We start from the raw sequence: 22,367 nt of genomic DNA, 5'->3' as shown, positions 1-22,367 counted from the left end.
AATCTTACCAGTCCAGAAACACTAAGAAAGAGGTTGCTAACTGCCCTGCCTTCCCCTGCTTTCTTTGATTTCCCAGCAAGGGCTGGGAATACTCACTGACCTACTGCACTGGGCAGTGGTTTCACAGCCAGAGCAGAGCATTGGGAGCACCATGTCTGCCTGTGGCTACTGATAACCAACTCAGGGGACTTGCCAGGAGGCACATGTCTGCTTGAATGGGAACAATGGGAACTACAGAGGCCACTTTGGAATTAAAAGTGGGAATTCTTCCCATGAGCTACAGCTCCTATTGCAGGCCCCAGAAGGAGGTTTCTAGTCATCTGACCCTTGCAGATGTTCTTCACCACGAGACAAACACCTCCAAGAAGCACCTTCACTGTCACACTGAAGTCACACACCAGTTTTATTCCAACTCAGGGCACACAGACCATGTACACTGAAGGGATGCTTTGCACTTTCTCCCCCCCCACACACCCACCAGGCTTTCTTAAGCTTGATGGCCACAGTGTGAGACACAGCCCTCAGAGGCCCATGGGGTTTCTGCTCAGTGCCCAGTGCTGGGGGAAGAAGGTGCCTTCTGCCTGTCATGCCTGTCTCAAGGAGGCTGCAGGGACAAGACTTTTGAAATGACAGCCCTGACAGTGCCTACATGAGCAGGTGTGAAGCTGTGCCAGCTCACACCCAGGTGATCAGAGTTTGGCTTCAGGCAGGTGCCTGGCTGGCCCCTGCTTGGGGCCTGAACCTGATGATGCTGTGCCCAGGCAGTCAGGGTGCCTGCCCCAAGGGCATGATGCTCTTGATATATCAGGTACCACCCACTGACAATACATTTTTGGAGTGTTTCTTCACTGAACCTTATAGACACCCAAAAGATTTCTCCTTGTGCCAGAAAATACCAAATGAAAACAAAACAAAGCAAACAAACACCAAACCCACTTGTTTGCTCACTAGACTGCAAAACCTATTTCCAGGAACAAGAAAGAGCAAGTCAAGAGCTCCAAAAAGTGCAAGACAATATATGGAGCACTCACAACTTTCTCCCACAATCCAAAAGCTGTGAATACTGACTTTGTCATATCCCAATTTTATCACTTTGGATTTCACAAGGAAGCATGTAACTTATAAATGAAGGCATGGGCTTCCCCACACTCAGATTTTATTGAAACAACACACATATTTTACATACAAATCGAGTGGGAGCCGTTGTACCAGACTTTGGTATCTCATAGACATTTACAGAACCTGAGCACATTGCAGTTTCATATTAGAACGCTCTCTATACTCTCATTATAATTCACAAGACTCAAAATAAATACTTTTTAGTACTTTCAGTGACATAATAGCTTCCATTACTCCAACAACAGACCCATTTACAGTATTTTCTCTTTCTGCCCTATCAACTCAGAATTTCCAAAAGGCACTGAGTTTTCCCTCTGAGTCCACAGTTCTCTTGCAGTTCCAGGATGTTAGTGAGGGCCACCAGTTCCAACTTTTCTCTGTATTCTCAATGTTCCACTCTGCCCTCTTCCAAGTACCTTATGTCAAATGATGCAGGCTCTTCTCTAGGAAAAAAAAAAAAGCTGTTCCATTTCCATATTCAGTACATACTCCTGATCTTTTACTAAAAAGAGACTAAAAAAACAAGAGTGAATTTTGCTGCTTATTTTTACAGCAGGGACAGTTGTTCACTGGGAACTATGCTAAGGCAGTGGACCTGTTCCATGGAACTCAGGTACCCAGGACTATGGCTGATGTGGGCTGGCAGGGAAATAACACATGTGCTAACCCATCATGGGCTGTCAGTTTGGCTCATGCCAGGTATATCAAAAGCAGCATAAGATATTTGCAACCGTAAGACTTACAAAAGCTCTTCCACAAAATTATGAATATTATGAAAAATGCTTGGGTTTAATAAAGCAGAACCCTTTGTCTAGCTCCTGTATATTCACTTATCTTGGAAAAAAGAGCCTACTTATTTGCAGATAAGCCAGGTACAGCTGAATAGTATCCCTTCCACCCCAAGCACCACTGCAGTGCATTAACCACTCTTCAATCACTCCATTCTCTCCATGTGGTATCAAAAAATTACAAACAGTTTTCAGGCACACAATCAAAAACCAAACAGTGCTTTGTAAGATGCTGCTACTCCATACTACTTCTGGTTTGTTTTTGAAATGTTTAATACCTTCTTTCAGAAGCTCTTCTGTGACAATGGTTCAATGACTCACATCAGACACACAACCTGATGTACCTTCATACATTACTGGGTGCTTCCTTACAGCCCCAGGAGTCTGTTTGTAGCACCTCAAGGAATAATCCCTTGGAATGGCATGTCTTCTCACCCCTTCAGTGCACAAGTGCAGCCAAGAAGGGGAGAATATCAAACCACCCAGCACGACAAGGGGAGATGGACAACACCCAGAGCTGGCTGTTTCAGTGTCAGATGATTACAAATACAACTACAGATTGCTTAATAAGGCACTTGATCAGTGAAGCATGGGAAAACAGGCAGCACAAGCCAAAGAACTATAGGATGTGGTTTTTCTCCACTGTTAACAGGTGTGCCTTTTCAAGGACCATTCAAAGTCCACTGACCTGTTCAGTAACAGCTGTAACACAAGAATCAAATGTATTTGAATTAAATGCCTACCAAGACCCATCAGTTTTCCAACCCAAGTAAAAATTTTTTCAGACCAGAATCCAGGTTAATGGGGACATTACCCATAATTCCCAGGTTTAATAATATTCGATTACTATTCAGACCTCAATAATGTTTTCCCACATTCAATTATTACTGTATCTGCAACAGGATGAAACAGAAGAGCTTTTACTCTATACAAAATCTATAAACATGAAAACAGGAAAGAGGAAATTAATTTATAGCAACATTTTACATGGAGTGATACCTCAGCTGGTTTTCAGATTAAAATACCATAACATGAGGTAAATATGCAGTTTGCTTTCTTAAAACACTACCAAAGTCTTAAAAAGTAGTAGCATCCATTCCATGTCATTTTTAAAGACAGCATTGACAGCAGATGAGTCAAGGGAATCTTAAAAAGGCCATCCTTTTACAAAGCCGAAAGTTTTTACAAATGATCCCCCTTTTTTTTTTTCAAATGAGACAGATAGAAATATATTTACTCCTCTGACAAACAACATGAAAACTCAGGAAAAATATCCCAGTAGACTCTGATTTCCATGAGAAGAAATTAAGTCAACTTCACAGCATAAAGGGAGATGAGGAGAGGGAAACAGTCACCATTCATTTGCCAATTTGTCAAAAATCTGCATCCAGAGTGAAGACATTGTCCATTGTTTCTGCCATAACAGCAAAACGTTGATATTCCGAAACCCGCTTCTCAAAGAAATTTGTTTTTCCTTCCAGAGAAATATTCTCCATGAAATCAAAAGGATTTTCTGCATTAAAGACCTGGGGAAGGAAAACACACTGGTGATTCTGACAGGGAAATAATGCTTTAAAAACCCCACCACAAACAAAACTGTCAAACTCTTTCAAACTAGACCACCTCTGGCTGCAATATCCTAGAGGATCTATGGACCCCTACCTAAGCAAATTCAGCACTGCCACTCCCAGGAGTTTGGTCTGTGGTTTAGCTCACTTGTGCAAGGTGCTTGCTATTCTTCAAGCACTGCAGCATCTGACCACAGCTTATATTTCCCATTACAAACCTGCTGAGCAGCTGAAGGGAAACAAAGGCCTAAATTGTTCTTGCTCTTTTACAGTGAAGCATAGGTATGAATGCTGTGGTTTCAGCTGTAACTCACAGGAAGTCCATGTGCTAAATATGACCTGCTCCCCAGCATGACAAGGGAGTGCTTTGTGCTGACAGCTCTCCTGGGCTGCACTGGCAGGCCAGCATTTGGGGCAACTGCATCTCTTACCTTTGAGAACCCAAGCTCCATTAGTAACCGGTCTGCAACAAATTCAATGTATTGTTTCATCAAGGTGCAATTCATTCCAATCAAACCCACAGGTAATGCCTCAGTTAGAAACTCCTAGAAGTTAAAATACAGATGACATTTAGAGAAATGAAATTTAAGGAAAAAAAAAAAGAGAGAAGACACCTGTGTTTCACAGTAACATACTTTGTGATGTTCCAGGCTCCCCAGGAAGTTGTCTAAATAAATAACTTGCATCACTAAATTCAACAAATATCTTCTGTTTTCAGTAACTGTTTGTATATTCCTTTATTTTTAGCCTGTTACTCTGGAAAAGGCATAAGATTTTTATCACTGCCTCTCTAATCTGCTTTTCTCCAATCCCCCAGCATAAGCTTCAGTGTAAGCTTAAGCTCCAACTTCAATAAACCTACAGACCTTACTAGTGGGAGCAGGGATAGATCAAGAAATCACCAGTTTTCCTGGCTTCCAGCCACTAGAGTGACAGATCAGAGGGCAGTGATATATATGAGTGCTGAACTCATGTGAATATTCAGGCACCAATGCATACCTGTCTCAGTGTTGTGAGACAAAGCAGGAACATTTGTCATCATCACAGTTGTTAGATAACAGCAGGAAAGAAAGCTGAACGAAAATCCTGCCAAACACTCAGCCATGCAGAAACTCGTGCCGGCAGAAAGGCAGCATTTCACATGAAAGAACCTGACATCAACCTCAGGGAAAGCCAGAAGACAGCATGATACCCATGGCCAGAACAGACCCTGCCTTCTCCTGAGGACAAGCAGAGATGTGAATACAATAGGGAGAGACAACGATCCTGAAAGGACAGATGTAAACAAACTCCTGTCTAAGAGACAGCTGCAGTTGGACTAGATGATTACTGTAGGTCCCTTCCAACTGTAACTATTCTATTTACTATCAAATAAGACAGCCTTTCTTCCTTTCTGTCATTAAGGAGAAAACCAGCTGCCAGCTTCAGCTTGCCCCAGTTGCTTGACAACTGAATCAGAAAGTCTCTGACTCTTATTGTCACCATTAAGGAAGAGGGAAGGAATGGTATAATGCATCAGGAATCAAGCCTGAGCCAAGAATCAAACATGGAATCCCAAAACTTAGAAGTTAATTTGTTTATTTTCACACCTCAGACTGAGCCTGAGCTGCCCACAATGTTGTCACAGCCAGGATTACCTGCTCAATCTCTACAGCATTAACGATGATCTCACATACTCGCTCTTCTGATGGTCTGTTCACTAAATAATGGAACATTAGACAAGCAAAATCACAGTGCAGACCCTGAAATAAGAGAACAATGAAAACACAGTCAGTTTTTCCCTCTTCCACATAGTTTGCTCTTACTTTCAGGCAGTGTCATTTGGGTTGAAGTTTCCCAGCCTCCTGCTTTTATGAAAGTCTTAATGTTATCACATATAGTGTGGACTTGTAGTTTACCATCCAGTAACATCTCAAATCTAACACCTGTGCCAAAATAATGTTCAGTATACAGGTTTCTCAGGTAAAACTTTTCTGAGGGGTGCTCTACTGTGAGTGATCCTACACAGAGCCTTGCTGGTCTCTGCCTCCTGTCAGGGATGATTTTGCTGGAAGACTTCTACATCAAGACCTGCAAAACTACTTGTGAGTTAAAACAGGCTGTTTACCTGCTCTTTGCTTTGAGATACTTGATTTAAATTCTTTCAGTAGCATTTCTTCCCTTGCTTCTCCCAACAGCATTTTCAGAAATGCAGATTCAGAATAAAGCCACCAAACCCAAGATTAACAAATCATCTCTTCCCCAACTAAACTCTCATTCTCATTTCACTCAGCTATCCTACACAGAGCCTAGTAAACTGTGCTCCTTTCCAGGATTTCCAGAAAAGTCTCCTGCCAAGGTAACAAAATATCAGGAGACAAGCAACCCCAGACAGCTGCTCCAAGAGGCACCTCAGCTTCTCTTTAACTTGCTTCAACCATACCTACCACTGCCAGACTAAAGGAGCACTGTGCTACTATCTCTCCTCTCAACTGCAAGGTGGTGATTACAGCCAATAAACACCAAGAGGGCACATCCAGAGTGAAAACCAATCAGAAAGAATTTGGCAGACTATGGGCTACAAGACAATCCAATATTATCACTAACAAGGGTCAAAACAAAACCTGAGGGCTGACCTATTAGAGAGCTGTTCTGCTGCAAAAGACCTGGGAGTCTCAGTGGGTACAAGCTGACTGAGCCTGCAGTGCTCTTGTGATCAGAAGGGCCAAGGGTATCTCAGGGAACATTGGGAAGAGTGGGGCCATCAGCTCAAGGGAGGTGATCCTCTCCCTCTGCCCATCCCAGTCACATCTGGACTGCTGTGTCCAGTTCTGGGATCCTCAGTATGGAAGAGACAAGGAGCTACTGGAGAGGGTCCAGCAGAGGTCACAAAAATGATGAGGGGTCTGGAGCATCTTTTAATGAGAAGAGAGAGCAGGAGCTGGGTCTGCTTAATCTGGAGAAGAGAACACTGAGAGGGGATCTTATTGATGCATATAATTATCTCAAAGGCGGTGTCGTGGTCTAGGAATGGTACTCCCCAGTTCAGTGCCCCTACCAAGACTCTCCCAAACCAGATGCCACTTGCTTGCTCCCCACCCCTACCAAGACACCCCTGGCCTCCCCTTGCCCCTTCCTGCTCTGTGAAGGGAGGCACAAAACGTGAAAATCGTGGGATGGGTAAGAACAATTTACTGGAAACAGCAATGAGATAACAAAAGGAATGGTTAACAGCAATATGAACAACAAAATGTGTAAGACAAAGAAGCTATTTACATGGAAACCCACAACAAACACCCACCTGCTCTTCCCAATTACATTTTTTTCCCACTGGAAGGAACACCGTTCTTCTCAAGAGCAAGAGAGGGAGTCCCTTTTCCCCACCCCTGTCAATGACCTGAGATGGTACCCAATAACAGTAGAGTCTTAGCCACACAACTTCAGGCTCTACCCCTCACAGCTACTGCAAAAAAATTAACCCTGTCTTTGGCTGAAGCCAGGACAAGTAGGTGCCAAGAGGAGGGTGCCAGACTCTTAGCAGTGGTGCCCAGCAACAGGATGAGGAGCAATGGCTGTAAACTAAAACACAAGAAGTTGCACCTCAACACAAAGAAGAACTTCTTCACATCAAGTGTGACAGAGCAGTGGAACAGGCTGCCCAGGTGATTGCAGAGCCTCCCTCTCTGGAGACATTCCAAACCCACCTGGACACCTTCCTGTGCCACCTGCTTCAGGTGACCCTGCTTGGATTTCCAGAGGACCCTTCCAACCCTAACAGTACTGTGATTCTGTGAAAACCTTTCTGGAAAGTCTATAGAATCCTTCTGATTAAGGTCATGGAACAGCCCTGAAATATCCCCCCCTCTAGTAACTGCATTAGCTGCCTGCTGCAAGGTTTCCCATGGTCTTATCCAGGGCAACATCACCATACAGGACATGGCTGGCTTCTCCATGAACCCATGTGCTCTGCTGACTGGTGCACCCATCAGCTTTGCACCTTTCAGTATCAGAGATGCACCAGCTCAACAACAGCCTGGGAGCAGAGCCAGTAGCTCAAAAAACACATTGAGCGTTGATCATTTATCTGTCCAGGTGCATCAAAAGTTTGTAGTTTTCCACTGTGGATTCTTTTTACTGCCACTGGGTTTCAATGCAGGTGCTCTGTACACCAAGCTTTAACCTTCATAACAGAACTGCAGTTGGAATTATGCCAGCAGAGCTCAAGAAAATTTTAGTCTTTTGGTGCTTGACTCTGCAGAAAAGTACAGTTACATTCACTCACCTGCAAGTGATCCTTGTAACAAACAAATCCTACCTCACTCAAATGGATCAGTTCATGATGACTCACAAAAGAAACAAGGAAGGTGAAGGCTGAAGAACTATTTGGTTTTCCTTACTCATATCACTTTCTTCAAAAGTGTCTTTTAAAGACATATCTTAAGATGTCTCATTTCAAAGCAATTTATCTAACCCATGAAAATCACTTCCATTATAAAAATGCTCTTTACACATTAAGACCAACTCAGCTAAGTTACAACCACTAGCATGTTTATACTGCATACAAAACTGGTCTTTCTAGTTTTTCAGTGCTGACAGTGATGTAAGCAGTGCAGTGCACAGTCCCTAGCCATAAACAACAGCTGCCAACTTGCAAGGAGCAAGGAAAAAGAAAGAAGGAAGCAGTGCAAAGAAGGGGCACCTGTAAGCACATGGTCTGTCATATTTGGTGTGCTGACTTGCAGCCCCCCAGACACCTCACATCTTAAGTGAAGATCAACTCTCCTCAAAGGCAGATCTGTGGTTGCCCCCTCCCAGGAGATTCTATTGCTGTGCAGCAACACAAGACCATGGAGAGGAGTGGTATCTGCTGCTTCTGCAGCAACCTGCCACAGCTGCCTTGGTGATGGATGCAGGTGGCTGTCTGCAAGCTCTGGGACCCACAACCAGAAGCAAGTGAGGAGTGTTACTTGGAGCCCACCTGAACCTGCCTGAAGCAGCTGAGGCACAGCAAGTCTCAATCACACATTATCCAGATCCTTGCTCCAGCCACCCCCCCCTGCAGCTGGGGACCATGCAATTCCACCCCATCCCCTGAGCAGCTGGGCCTTTGCCTCCCTTCACAGCACAGGAAAACAAACATCCCCTTCAATCTAAAAAGTCCATCTTTTTGATAATACTATATACACTGGTGTGCTGGTTTTGGCTGGTGTGCTGTTTTGGGGTAGGGTTGGTGTTCTTCAAGTACAGTATGGGCTATGTTTTGAATTTGTGCTGAACACAGGGTTGATAATATAGAGATGTTTTTGCCATTGCTGAGCAGGGCTTACACAGAGCCAAGGCCTTTTCTGCTTCTTGTACTGCCACCCAGGTGAGGAAGTTGGGGGTGCATGGGAGGTTGGGAGGAGACACAACACCTGTCCAAAGCTGAGACAAATGACCCAAACTGACCGAAGGGATATTCCAGACCATGTGACATTTAGTATATAAAATGGGGGGAAGGAGTAACAATGAAGGGGGTGGGGTGCCTTTGGAGTAATGCCATTTGTCTTCCCAAGTCACTGTTGCACCTGATGGGGCCCTGTTCTCTTAGAGATAGCTGAACATCTGCCCATGGAAAACACTGAATTAATTCCTTGTTTTGATTTGCTCGTGTGTGTGACTATTAAACTGTCTTCATATCAACCCACGAGTTTTCCAGCTTTTACCTTCCTATTCTCTCCTGACACTACTGGTGGGGGAGTGAGAGAGTTACATGGCGCTTGATTGCTGGCTGGGGTTAAATCACAATTGGGACACCAGTATTTATGTTTGCTCCCTTTAAAAACAGGTATTTCTGCTGAGGGACCCAGAGGCACCCAGGCTTTAAGTTCATCAGTGCTGTTTGCTGGTTATAAAACTCTCTGGATGGCCAGGCCAAAAAACATGGTAAGAATTAAATGCAGTTGGTGGCTGCCACAGGCAGTGCTCCCCAGGGCTCAGTTGTGCTATGTTATGTACGATATATATACATATGTATGTTACTGGCCTGAGTGGCTAGTCCTGTTTCATACCTTTATCAGTGGTAAAGTGCATTGAGTGCACCCTCAGTCAGTTTGCAGAAGACACCAAGTTTGGCAGGAATGTTGATCTGCTGGAGGCTAGGAAGGCAGAGGGATGTGGACAGGCTGGATCAGTGGACTGAAGACAATGGTACAAGGTTCCACAAGGCCAAACACCACGTCCAGCACTTGTGCCACAACAACCCCTGCAGTGCTACAGACTTGGGCAGAGGGGCTGGAAAGCAGCCCAGTGGAAAAGGACCAGAGAGTGCTGGTGAGAGCAGATGAACACGAGCCAGTGTGTGCCCAGGTGGCCAAGAAGGCCAACAGTATCATGGCTTGTGTCAGGAATAGCATGGCAAAAGGCCCGGGCAGTGATTGTACTCGGCACTGGTGAGGTCATATCTTGAATCCTGGGTTCAGTTTTGAGCCCCTCACTACAAGAAGGACATTGAGGGACTGGAGTGAGTCCAGGGAAGGGCACCAAAGCTGGTGAAGGGTCTGGAGCACCAGTTTTAGGAGGATTGGCTGAGGGAGATGGAGGTATTTAGACTGGAGAAAAGGAGGCTCAGGAGAGACCTGAGCTCTCTACAACTGCCTGAGAGAAGGCTGTAGTGAGGTGTGGGTCGCCCTCCTCTCCCAAGCAACAGGACAAGAGGAAATAGCCTCAAGTTGCATCAAGCAGGGGATTAGATTGGATATTACAAAAAACTTCATGGAAACTGCTGTCAAGGGAAGTGGTTGAGTCACCACCCCTGAAAGTAATTAAAAGACACGTGAATGTAGCACTTAGGGGCATGGTTTAGGGGTGGACTTGGCAGTGGCAGGTTAACAGTGTGATTCAGTGATCTTAAAGGTCTTTTCCAATCTAAATGATTCTATGATTCTATAATTATTGGTAAAAGTCTGCTTCTTTCCTCTGTCAAGACTACGGGTTCTTCATAAACATAATTCTACCCTCACCCTGGAAACTCACTTTTCTTCCCAAATAGTGTGTAGGTTATGCCACATTACCTCATCTCTGCTAATAAGTTCATTGGAGAAAGTCAATCCAGGCATCAGGCCCCTCTTCTTCAGCCAAAATATAGCAGCAAAGGAACCCGAAAAGAAGATGCCTTCCACTGCAGCAAAGGCAACCACTCTCTCACCTGTTTAACATAATACATTTTTTGTTAGACACAAATTGCTCATCAGCAAGAGGCACCATTTGCATCAGACAGAGTGATGCTGGAGAAAAGCAATCTCCCTTGCAGCACCAGATGCTGTTTTTGACCACATCTGTCAGCAGATCCTGATGTACAGTGGGTCTACACATCGCACAGCACTCAGCCATAATAACCCCAGCATAACTGAAGAACCAGGTCAGAAGGAAAAGAAGGTAATTGTCCAAAGTGACCAAGACATTAGTACTCCACTGTCTCTTTCTCCTGGAAGGCAGGAAAGCAGCTGTGTAACTGACAGCCAAAACTGAAAAAAAGGGCCAATCTCTTATAAATTAAACAAAAAATCCTACACCACAATTTCTTCTTGTTGGGAATCTACATAAACCATATTCTTAAAGGAGTGAAAGTCTACAGAAAATAAGTCAAGACACAAATAACTACTTGTGTTATCCCACCTTCAATCCAAAGAAAGCAAGGCATTATTGGTACCAGTTCTTCCTGTTCTCTACAGGAATGTATTTCTTCAGACTACAAGACCATCTGTCTGTTTAGTGAAGCCACAACACTCCATGTGCACTACTTCAAACAACTTCACAGACTCATTGTGCATGTTCTGACATGCAGAGCTTTGGCACTAAGTTCTGGTGCCTTTTCCCAATAAGAACTGCACAGAATTTTGTTTTAAAAAATAGCCTAAAGTAGCCAGATGTTCCAGTTCCTCTATGAGATACAAACGCCAACCACTGGGTGATCAGAAGAAATTCAAATTAGGAAAAAGCACAGAGAGCAATACCAACTTACAAGTATCACAGAAGTTATTAAAGAAAGATTTTTTTCTGGCAACACTAAATATCTACTGCTATAGAGGAATGGAGAAAGGCTGCTTATAAAATACAGGTTTAATGAAGCAGAAGACTGATTACTTATCTGGATAAAATGCATTAAGCTTGGGGGCAGGGAGCAGGGGGCACACTGCTTTTTGAGTTAGGGAACTTTCTGATTCCTGGCACACCCCACACTTGCTGGGAGCCAAACAAAGAGATGATGAAGGGGTTTCACACAAGCAAGCAAAGCCAGACCAGGGAGGCAGTGGGAGCCAGGACAGAACAATGTACAGCTACAAAAAAGAACCTCTCTCAAACACGAGCTGTGAACAGATGCTGCAAAAGAATGATGTTCAGATTTATTTTGTTCACCAGGCTGAATCTCTCCATCTCCTACACTTTCTCAAAATATAGAGGATGTTTCCTTTAAAAAATTCACCAGAGTGCACCCATTATGCATTTCAGCTACAGGAGACCCTTCCAAGTCAACACTGTAATGCTGAATGCAGAACACTTCTAAGGATGCCCTACAGCACACTGATGGAAGCTGAGCCACTGTCCCAGCTCTGAAATGAGATAGAAAAACTAGAAACCTGGTTCCAACAGCAAACCAGAAACACCAGAAATAGATGGTTCTTGAATCGTTTTTGTCCAGGCTCAGTCATGTCTCAGTTACAAAAAAAAAAAAAAACATGGATTTCTCTATAGGAACATGAACACAGAAAATACCTGGACTTGCAAGAATTTCAGCTGCCCAGTTCTGAACACTGAGTGAAAAATAAGAACCAACTAGAAGAAATAATCAAAACCAGAAAATAAGGTCTACAAGCAAAAACTGAGGAAACCAGAGTTATTCAGTATAAATGAATACTGGGTATCAGTATAAAAATAAAAAAAGAGCATTTTTCATAACATGATTTCAGGGGGCACTGCCATTACTTTATTTCTCTACCTGAAGATAAAAACATACAAGCTCACCAGAATTTACTTCTAGTTCTTTAGTTAAACCAGAGACCCAGAAGTCACTACATCTGTGGAGAATTTAATTTCATGTTCCAGGGGTGCAGCTTACTCACAGAAGGTCAGTTTGTGATATGCAATAGAAACAAATTTATAAAAAGCTACACACCAAAAGTGGATTCTCGGTCTTCAATCCACTTCAGAGCCCAGTCTGCTTTCTTCTTAACACAAGGCATTGTTTCAATAGCATTAAACAAGAAATCCCTATAGAAGAAAACAGAGACAAAACATCATAATAATGATTTAGGTAAATCCGCCCTGGTTGTCCCTTCCAGCTCCTCCAGACAGAGGATGCCATTACGCAAGGCTCTGAACAAACCCAAGTAAGAGACCACTCCCACCCCAAAGAAGCGGTGATCTGTACTGTCTTTATCTGGGATAGAGTTCATTTTCTTCCTAGTTTGCTTGTACAGTGCTGTATTTTATATTTGGAATGAGAATTATGTTGATAACTTACTGATGTTTTAGTTGTGGCTAAGCAGTGTTTACACAAAGGACTCTTCAGCTTCTAACCCCACTCCACCAGTGAGCAGGCTGGGGGGAACAGGAAGCAGGGAGGAGACACAGCCAGGACAGCAGACCCCAAGTGGTTCAAAGGGATATTCCAGATGATGTCATGCTCAGAATATAAACTAGGGGAAAGCTGGCCAGGGGCCAGTGAGCAACTGCATTGTGCATCACTTGTTTTGTATATTATTATTATCATTATCATTATTATTTTCCTTTCCTGTCCTATCCAGGTGCCTTTACCTCAAACCACCAGTTCTACTTTTCTCCCCAGTTCTCTCCCACCCCACTGGGCAGGGGCAGGCAGTGAGTGAGCTGCTGTGTGCTGCTGTGTGCTGTTAGCTGCCTGCCAGGTTTAACCATGATGTCATCTGTGATAAAAAGGGCAGAGGGAGGTAAATGTACAGAATGCAACATCCCCAAATGCTCAGGGGAGGAAGGCTGTGAACTCAAACATCCCATCCCAGGAGTGCTCACCCACCAGATCACAGTCTCTCTCAGACTTTAAGCCAGCTACTTCAGACTATCCACAGAGCAAAATGTCATCTTGCCCAGCTACACAAAAGAAACTGGACAAGTCCCGTGTGCACAGACTCTATTCCTATGCTGAAAACCTGAAAGCAAACCTTGCAGTCCTCCCACCATCACCAACACGTGATGATGGGAAAGCAAGCTCTGCCTGACCATCACCATGGAGTCTCTGAGGGAAAGTGCTGCTTTTCAAATGTGTCCTGTTTGGACTAGGAAGCTCTTCAGACAAAAAAGGTGAAGTCAATCATTCAAAAATATGCAGTTCAAATTGCATTAAAAAGCACTGATGACAAAAAGGATGCAATACATTGACTGCTGTATATTGGAAACACCACTTTGATCATGAGCACTCAATTTCCTCAGGCTGATGCTTTGCTGATGTAAGAGCAAGCACTGCAGGAGCACGATAACCTCAAGGAGCCCATCTAACCTTTAACATTTTTCCATACTCCATGCTTCCAGCAATAAAAGATTTATACACATATTAACTAACCTTCTGATACTCCCACAATAAGCCTTGGTCAATAACACTCCTTTCCATTTTGGGGGACAGACATGCAGGCCTTGAAAGCTTTAAGGAACCTTCCCCAACTTCCCCAGAAAGTCAGTATGAAAACAGGAGACAGCTGCCATGCTGCCCTACAACAGTGGCACTGGCCTCAGCCACAGATTTCCCACAGGTTTGTAACACATCCAGAGGTTTACCTCTTCTTGGGATCTTTGATATAGGTGTCTATGAGCAAGCTGTACATCTCTGAGTGAACATTCTCAATGAGAATCTGAAAGCCATAGAAACAACGAGCTTCTGGGATCTGCACCTCCTGACTGAAACGTGCCACCTGCCAAAACCAGAAAGCATGCAATGAGTACAACAAAACAGTCCTGCATGACACTGCTCTGAGCTCAACAGGAGAGACAACAGATCTCTGCTACAGAGACAGGATGGGAGCAGTTCTGTCCTACTTTGTTCACAGACATGTCAATAGGACAGCTGTGGTGCAGAAGAAAATAAAAAAGAAAATAAAGCAAGTAAATACAGAAGTAAATACATCTAAGAGCTGAAGCATGAGGACACACATACACGGGGAAGAACTACAAAATAATGCAGTACTAAACAGTACTGAACAAAGCCTCCGACTTTGTGTTCATCATTAAAAATATAAAAGAGCATGACATAAGGCATGTTCATGCAATACATGCACATATATACTACATGTTATAAACATTCAAATGTTATAAACATTCAAACATTTGAGATTTAAACTGGGCATTTGCAGACAGATACCACTGCTAACCTGTGATAAGATATTCTCCAGCCCAGAACAGATATCAGGAAGAATTCCCCACCTTTTTAGCAGCACCCACTTGCAGCCCAAAGAGATTCTAGGATACCATTCAGTGAGAACAAAACAGATTTTACCAAAATGAGGAACACACAGCACAGCCATGGTCTGTATTCCCTACTTTTCAATTAACATGAGTACAATAAAAATATGGGGCTACATTAATTCATTCAGAAATGCATATCCCACAGCCAACCAGGGACTGAACTTAAAAATGGTGATGTGATTTGGAGTCCTGATGACCACAGCTGACCCAATTTAACTAGAACACTGTTCCCAGACAAACAAGCTGTTTGTTCCACTTGACAAAGATGAGGTGGAAAGAAAAAAGTACACATTTAATAAACCTATGAATTAATGTGAAAAAGCCAAAATGAAAAGTTAATAAGACAATAACACGACTAAGTATTCAAGCCCTCTGTAAGTCTTTCTCACCAGATTTTCATTTACAATTCCATCACTGGCTGCAAAAAATGCCAAAACGTGAGAGATAAAGTATTTTTCATCTGCTTTCAGCTTGTTCCAGTGAGGCAGGTCCTTTGACAAATCAACCTAATGAAAAGAAAAAAAGGAAAACATTATTCTCCTTCTGTATTTATCATTCTGTAAAAACAAGTAGCCCAGTCAAGTGACTGAGGCAGAGTTTTGGCATTTGTTTTCAAATCTTTACATGTAGGGAATTTAAATACTTGTGACTGTAAAAGACAACAGAGACACTGCAGTACTGTTGCCTCTCTCTGCAACAGTAACATCATGTACTTGTTTCACAAGTTAACACTTTTGTATTTTGGAATGAAAATTGATGTCTATTGAATAAATAAATGAGATTTTGAAAACCCTTAGTATCTTTTTGCCACAAGTATGAACACACACCAATAGCCACAGCTCATTGTGAGACACTTAAATTTTACTTGAAATAAATGCTGATACTCCAAGAAAGCTAGACCCAAGCATGTCAAAAGATGGACTGAGGGAACTTTGCCTTTGGCAGGTGTTCAGCCTCCACGTTGTCAAAGAATGGTGTGGAGCAAATGTTGTGCAACTGTTCTTGTCTATCAGACCAAACCCCAGCCATGAGAGAAAACCACAGCTTCCTTCACATGGGCCTTTTCTGTTTGTAGGATTTCTGAACCAAAACAGCACTAAAGTAGAGTTAGATGTGAAAAATGCAGAGCACCCACAGATGGTAGGACAGTGTAAGAAGGAACCAGTACATAGTAAAAGGGAAATGCTGGTAAGGCAGGAGTTCAAATGCTTTTTCTTTAACAGTTTAAATGAAGATCTGCTGCAACAGGGCAGCAAGCTTCCCAGCCAGGCAATGAAATACCACCTCCACAAACAGCAGCTCCTCATCATCCCATGATGTTTTCTGGTCTATTTAGAGGCTGCCAGTGCTTTCATCTCACTCCTCTGCAGTTGCAGACCACTGCCCACAAATGAGCTCAGGTCCAGCTAACCAGCAACCTTGGGGAAGAACTTTAGAGGTTGCACTGGAACATGGGGCAAGCACCTCACCAGGGCAATCAGGAGTCAGCTAAATGCATTTTTAGCAAAATTAACACTGTCTGTCTGGAAATTTAGGTACCTAATATTAAGGAACAGCATGAAATTTCCAAAGCATCTTACATGGGCAAGAAGTCAGTTGCAGGTTCAGAGACCACAGCACGGTAGGAGCTGTCTGACCATGAATCAGAGCAATCTGACTTAGGATTTCTCTATAACCAGAGAAGCAAGCCAGGACAAAATTCCATCTCAGCCTAAACTAAGCAACTAAAACAGCTCTGCTGAATCACCCTGTGGAAGCAGTTTGCTTTCCACTGTCAATGAAGGGAGTTTTGCTTTCGTGCTGGCACCTGATGTTTGATGAAATTAATTCCAACTTTTGCAACATAGAAGCCAGCAGCGGAGCTAGGAAAGATGTGCCAGGACCCCAGTGGTCTGTCTTTTGCCAACCCACTGGCCCAGGGCTCACCTCTTCTGCTGTCCAAAAGGAGGCCTGAGCCTGCTTATACATCTTCCATATGTCTGGATACTGGATGGGGAAGATGACGAACCGGCGGGGATTTTTTCTGAGTAGAGGTTCTTCATCAAGGTCGGAGCCATTTTCAGCAGCACTCGACGAGCTCTGAAAATAAAGCACAGTTCTGGTTGAAGTTACTGCCATTTATTCCTCCTGCTCACACTATCCCAAAGGTGTGGTTTGAAGCTCACCCGTGTCACACAGACACCCACCTGGCCCCCTGGGGTAGGTGTCCCCTCGCCCTCCATCAGTGCTCCCGCAGCGCTGCCCGCCCGGCTCTACCAGCACAGCTCTCACCAAGCGCCCCCTCCCAGCCGTGCCGGCGCCAGGAAGCGCCTGTCTGTGTGCACACAGGGGGAAATCTGCCCGGGCCGACATCAGCCACTGCGGTCCCGTACACCGGAGACACGAGTGAGGTCACGGCACGGTGCTGCAGCTGCCACCAGCACAGCTCCACCAGCCTCACTGCCCAGGTACCTCCCAGCCATTTGCTTCACGCTCAGCCATTAGGACCTGGATGGACTGACTGCCTTAAGAAAGCCAGGAGATGACAGTAACTAATCCTAATTGGCAGAGGATAGCCCTGTGCCACAGCGAGTCTCAGCATGGAGGTTTGTGTATGCAGTCTGTGAGGACAGCCCACACAACAGCTTGGGTCTGGAGGCTCTCCCTCAATATGGAGCTAAAGTGCCTCTTCCCAGCAGCTGGCAGCAGGAAAACCTCTGCCTGGAGTCACCCATCCCACACTGATCCTCCTGTGTGGCCTTCCAGAGGACATCTGTGCACAGCTCTTCTTCAGAGTTCCAGCCCAGCCGAACTGGGGAGGTGTGGACAGCTGATATTTAGGAAACAGGCCAGTGGAAAGTAGCAGAGAGAGTGCCTTCACCTCACTCTGAGCAGGGCCTTCACCTCACCTCTGGCTGGGGACATCTGCTCCCAGGATCAATCCCTGCATCCCTGCAGACATGTCACCAAGCACTCACCAGAAACAACTGCTGTGAAGAGCTGTCAGGACAGCAGGGTGCAAGCTCTACAGAAGGGCTGGTGACTCACACTGATCACAGGTTCAGCAAGCAGGATGCCTTGCTGGGTTGGCTCCAAGATCCCACTGACACTGCTGTAGAGGATAACTAACCACAGGCAGTACACAAGGTGTTCCATATAATACAGCAGAGAAGGGGAGCTGAAGGTTTTGAACACCGTTCTTTCTACCTTCCTGGAGGTATCAGGCAGTCTTTTCCCTACCCAGTCTGCTTGTAACTACTCACATAATAAAAAGCATTCCTTTACTTCAATTTGGAAAATACTCTCAAACAAATAATGCCATTTACATTTTAAAAAACAAACAAAACCCAAACATCCATGCACATTGCATAGCTGGCATAGATACACCAGATGCCCAGTGAATACATCACTGAAGCATATTCTGGGTTACAATTCTACCAATTTATTCTATTTCTAAATACTACTCGATTACATGAGATAGATTTCCCAGCATCATCTTGAATTTCTGCTCAAGGCCATGAGAGTTGAAGAACTTTTTTACTTTCCGGGCCATAGATGGCTTCAATAACTCACTGGAATTGGGAGAATTTGGAGTTGGCAGGTTCAGCACCTTGACTTAGCACACACCTGCTCAGGGAATGGCATCCAGCCAATTCCATCTGTTTTTGCACCCAGTGACATCCTTGAAAATGGAAACACTGCAAAAGTCTTCCCTGCTATCCCAGCCACTGCTGACCCATGGACAGCTTGCTGTCCTCCAGGACCCCCCAGATCCTTCTCTGCAGAGCTGCTTTCCAACAGGTCACCCCCATCCTGTACTGGTCCCCAGGGTTATTCCTCCCCAAACCTGCATTTGTCTTTGCTGAATTTCAGACTATTCCTCTCCCCATCTCCAGCCTGCCCAGGTCCTTCTGAAGGGCTGTACAGGTGATGCTCCCAGCTTCCCAGGGAGCATCACCTGTCGGCTGCTCCTCCCAGCTTTGTGCCATCAGTGAATTTGCTGAGGAGGCATCTGCCCCTTCATCTGAGTCACTGATGGATAAGTGAAAGAATACTGGGCCCAGCAGTGAACCCTGGGGGACACAACCAGTGACAGCCCTGAAACTATACCAGTGCTCAATCCACCTCAGCATCCACTCATCCAGCTCACGCTTTCTGAGCTTGCCTATGAGGGTACCATGGGAGACACTGGCAAAAGCCTGGCTAAAGCCCATGCAGACAAAATCCACTGCTCTACCTTGTCTATTCAGCCAATTGTCCCATCATAGAAGGTAATCAGATTGGTTAAGCACAAGTCCCCTTTGGTGAATCCACAGTGTCTACTCCTGATGACCGTCTTGTCTTCCATGTGCTTAGAGATGGACTGCAGGATGAGCCATCCCATCATCTTTCCAGGGATTCAGGTGAGGCTGGCTGGCCTGCAGTTTTAGAAACTGTACCAGTATTTTGTTAAATAGATAGTTCTGGTTGTTTGGGTCTTTTTCATTTCAGAAAAGGAAAGATCAGTTACAGGAAAATACTCTCAAACAAATAATGAGAGTATACTGGAACATACTGGAACCTCCTGCTCAACCTATATCTCACCTCCCTTATCACCTTCAGGGGTGCAGAGGAGTTTCACAGGTAGGCTGCTGGGAAAGGAGCCTTTCATGTGCTCTAAATTGGCTGGCAGGCAGGCAGTGGCTATAAGACAATCCCATCCTCTCTAACTCAGCTTCAAGCGTGTGGCACATTCTGATCACTGCTGAGGCTTCTGAGCAGTCACCACCTTGTGCTGAAGGAGCATAATACATTCCCTGCCTTGCCTTCCTGGATCCAGGGGCACTGGCAGGAGTGTGAGGGGCAGGAGAAGGTAGAAGTCCCTAAGTCAACACTACCTTCAATGAGCACCCCAGATCTTTTTCTCAATGCTGTGATAACAGTCAACACTCACCATAATGACAAAGGGCACCCAGTTTATAATGTGTACATGCTTCGTTCTGTTCAGACAACATGATCTAAATGTGTAAAAGAGCTGAAGCTGGTGGGCACAGGCCAACTCTTGCACGAGCAGGGTCAAGCACATGAGGCTTCAGTATCTCCAAGAACGGAGACTACACAACCTCTATGAGCAACCTGCGTCAGCATCTGACCACTTTCAGGAAAAACAAGTGTTTTCTCACACGTAAATGCAACCTCTTGTACTTCAGTGTGTGACCAATGCCCCTAGTCCCACCATGGGGCACCACTGAAAAGAGCCTGGCTCTGTTCTCCTTTATTCCCTCCACTAGGTATTTTCACCCACTCACACAATCCCCTGGAGTCCTCTCCAGACTGAACAGTCCCAGTACTCATGGCCTCTCTCTGTATGCTGAAGTCTCTTAACCATCAGCCCTTTGCTGGACACACTCCAGTACATCATATCCCAGTTATGCTGCAACTGCGAGAGAAAAACTCTTCTGGTGATGACAATAAACCAAATGGACAACAATAACTGCTTAGGGGTACTAAAACGCCTCCCATTAATTTCAAATTCAGCAAACAAGGAAATAATTAACATACATACACACAACCATCACCCCAACAGCTAAAGCTGCTGGGCTGGCTGTGCAAGCATTACAGTTACAACAGCTGTAGCCAGGGAAAAAGCTAAAGGTGCTGGCAGAGCCAGCACTGAGATGTGGAACACACACACAGTGGTATGTGACCATGAACCCTCACATCACACCCCAGTAAGAGGCCACATGTGCATCCCACGAGCTCCCAAAGTGTCCAGGCCAGCCCTGGGCAGCACAGGCCATGCCAGCAGTGAGTTCATCACCATTCCTGGGAGAGATGGTTTGCACTGCACAGCATCTGAGGAGCACAACACCTGCTGGTTTCACATGCTTGAGGGGATGACAGGACTACCATGCACTTCACTATGGGTACAGCACATCACTGTTCAGGGAGACAGAGTAAGGGGTTTCTTATACTTGTATTTAACGTGGCACACCTGGTTTTGGATACTTGAGTGCTAATGAGACACAAGGGCTCAGGAAGACCACGTGGGTTTCCCTGCCATGATGATCCTTTCTCCTTGAACACCTCAGCCCGGCTTAGCATGGTTATACTGGGGACACCAAAATGCAGCTCGGACGCCTCCCAGGGGCAGACCTTCCTGGTCCGCAGGGCCTGGGAAGCCGGGAGCATCACCAACACGCACACCTGCCTCCATGGCGGCTCGGGGCAGGAGGACGAGCTCTACCTTCCCGGCCCCGGCAGTCGCAGAGCCCCCGGGACGGCAGGGGCGGCACTGCCCGGACCCCGTGCCGCAGCCCGCGGCCGCCGCTCGAAGGCCCGAATCCCCCGCAGGTGCTGCCAGCGCTGCCCGGGCCGCGGTGCCCGAGCGCTCCGGCCCTGCCGAGCCCGGCCGGGACAAGTGCGCGGGGGGACGGCCCGTGCCCTTTCCAGGGCTGTCCGAAGCAGCGGGTCCCCGGTGCCGGGGTCCCCCCGCGGCGGCCCGGCCCGGCGGGGAGGCCGCGGGGCCCGGCTGGACAGGGCTGCGCTGCCGCCGCCGCTCCCGGAGCCCCCGCCTGGCCCGGCCCGGCCCGGCCCCGCTCCCCGCCCCGCCCGGCCTTACCCGCTCCGGGCCCGCCGCCTCCGGCGGCGCCGCCGGGGCCCGGCGCTCGCCCATGGCCGGCAGGACTGCACCGGGAGGGGCGGCGGCGGAGGAAGGGGGAACGGCCATGGCCAAGGCCGCTCCGCCCCGGGGCGGACTCAGCAGTTGTGTAACAAACACAGCCTGGCCGCGCTCGGCGAGGGCCTGTCTGTGGCAGTACGATGGATACTTGTTTCTCCCTCTTCTTGCAAGGAGAGAGAGCTTCAAATGATTCGGGTGTCCCCTTTCCAGAAAGGCAACTTTCGGTGCCGCTTTAAGAATTCGTGTGCCGTTAAGAATTTTGGGTATTTTTTTTAAAGGCACCTGAGTGCCACAGTGACTGAGACCTCCCCTCTCTCCATTCCTAAGCACGGGAAGGGGGAGTCAGGCCAGCTGCGCTCCTCTGGGCTGCATCTGTTTCCTGCGGCTTTTTGATGCCTTGTGAGAGACGCCCAAGCCTCACCAGGGCAGAGGATAAGAAAAGTTCCGTGGTGAGATCTGTGACTAAGCACAAAAACAGTTCTGGTTTTCTTCCATTGAGTTTTCTGAGGAGCAGAAACACGTGACTGAGCAACTTACTTAAAAGCACAGCAGGAACACATAAAAAGTAAAGGAGAAAAGGTGGATTCACATTAACAATATCTGCTGTTACCTGAGTACTGTTATTTCTGAGAAATCCTTGAAGTTTTATTTCCCAGAGATACCTAGACAAGCTGCTTAATCTTTACATCCAACAGCTCCACTCATACCAAGTATATGGAGTACGAGTGATTCCAGCTTTTTGTCCAGAGCAATCAGAGGAACACTGATTGATGTAGAGCAAACCCAACTGACCCATTTACA

At 45.8% G+C, this 22,367-nt stretch overlaps 1 protein-coding gene across 2 annotated transcripts; it reads right to left on the bottom strand.

The window, feature by feature from the left end:
* Positions 1-1,115: 1,115 nt before the first annotated feature.
* Positions 1,116-21,787, bottom strand: RRM2B (ribonucleotide reductase regulatory TP53 inducible subunit M2B). 2 transcript variants are annotated; one of them, XM_036406926.1, is made up of 10 exons: positions 21,507-21,787; positions 16,853-17,005; positions 15,316-15,432; positions 14,243-14,376; positions 12,609-12,703; positions 10,507-10,640; positions 5,113-5,217; positions 3,907-4,020; positions 3,263-3,433; positions 1,116-1,562 (listed from the first exon to the last, which is right to left on the bottom strand). In XM_036406926.1, exons 1-9 carry the CDS (start codon positions 21,612-21,614, stop codon positions 3,281-3,283), a joined length of 1,113 nt encoding a protein of 370 aa, XP_036262819.1. In that variant the 5' UTR covers positions 21,615-21,787; the 3' UTR covers positions 1,116-1,562; positions 3,263-3,280. The 2 variants fall into 2 exon arrangements, with proteins under 2 accessions (XP_036262819.1, XP_036262817.1); XM_036406924.1 differs by having other exon boundaries at positions 1,116-3,433.
* Positions 21,788-22,367: the final 580 nt, after the last annotated feature.

Source organism: Molothrus ater, chromosome 1 (assembly GCF_012460135.2).
Source record: "Molothrus ater isolate BHLD 08-10-18 breed brown headed cowbird chromosome 1, BPBGC_Mater_1.1, whole genome shotgun sequence".
In the NCBI taxonomy this organism is placed as follows: Eukaryota; Metazoa; Chordata; class Aves; order Passeriformes; family Icteridae; genus Molothrus; species Molothrus ater.
Note: the sequence above shows the minus strand (reverse complement) of the source record. Positions and strands in the feature narration are given on the sequence as shown.

Bases quoted from the DNA above. Each gene is read 5' to 3' on its own strand.
- RRM2B (XM_036406924.1), bottom strand. From the start codon at position 21,614: ATGGCCGTTCCCCCTTCCTCCGCCGCCGCCCCTCCCGGTGCAGTCCTG. The intron at 17,006-21,506 runs GTAAGGCCGGGC...CTTTATTTTCAG, and splicing joins AGGCGGCGGGCCCGGAGCGG to AGCTCGTCGAGTGCTGCTGA. The intron at 14,377-15,315 runs GTGAGAAAGACT...TGGTTTTGGCAG, and splicing joins GAATTGTAAATGAAAATCTG to GTGGCACGTTTCAGTCAGGA.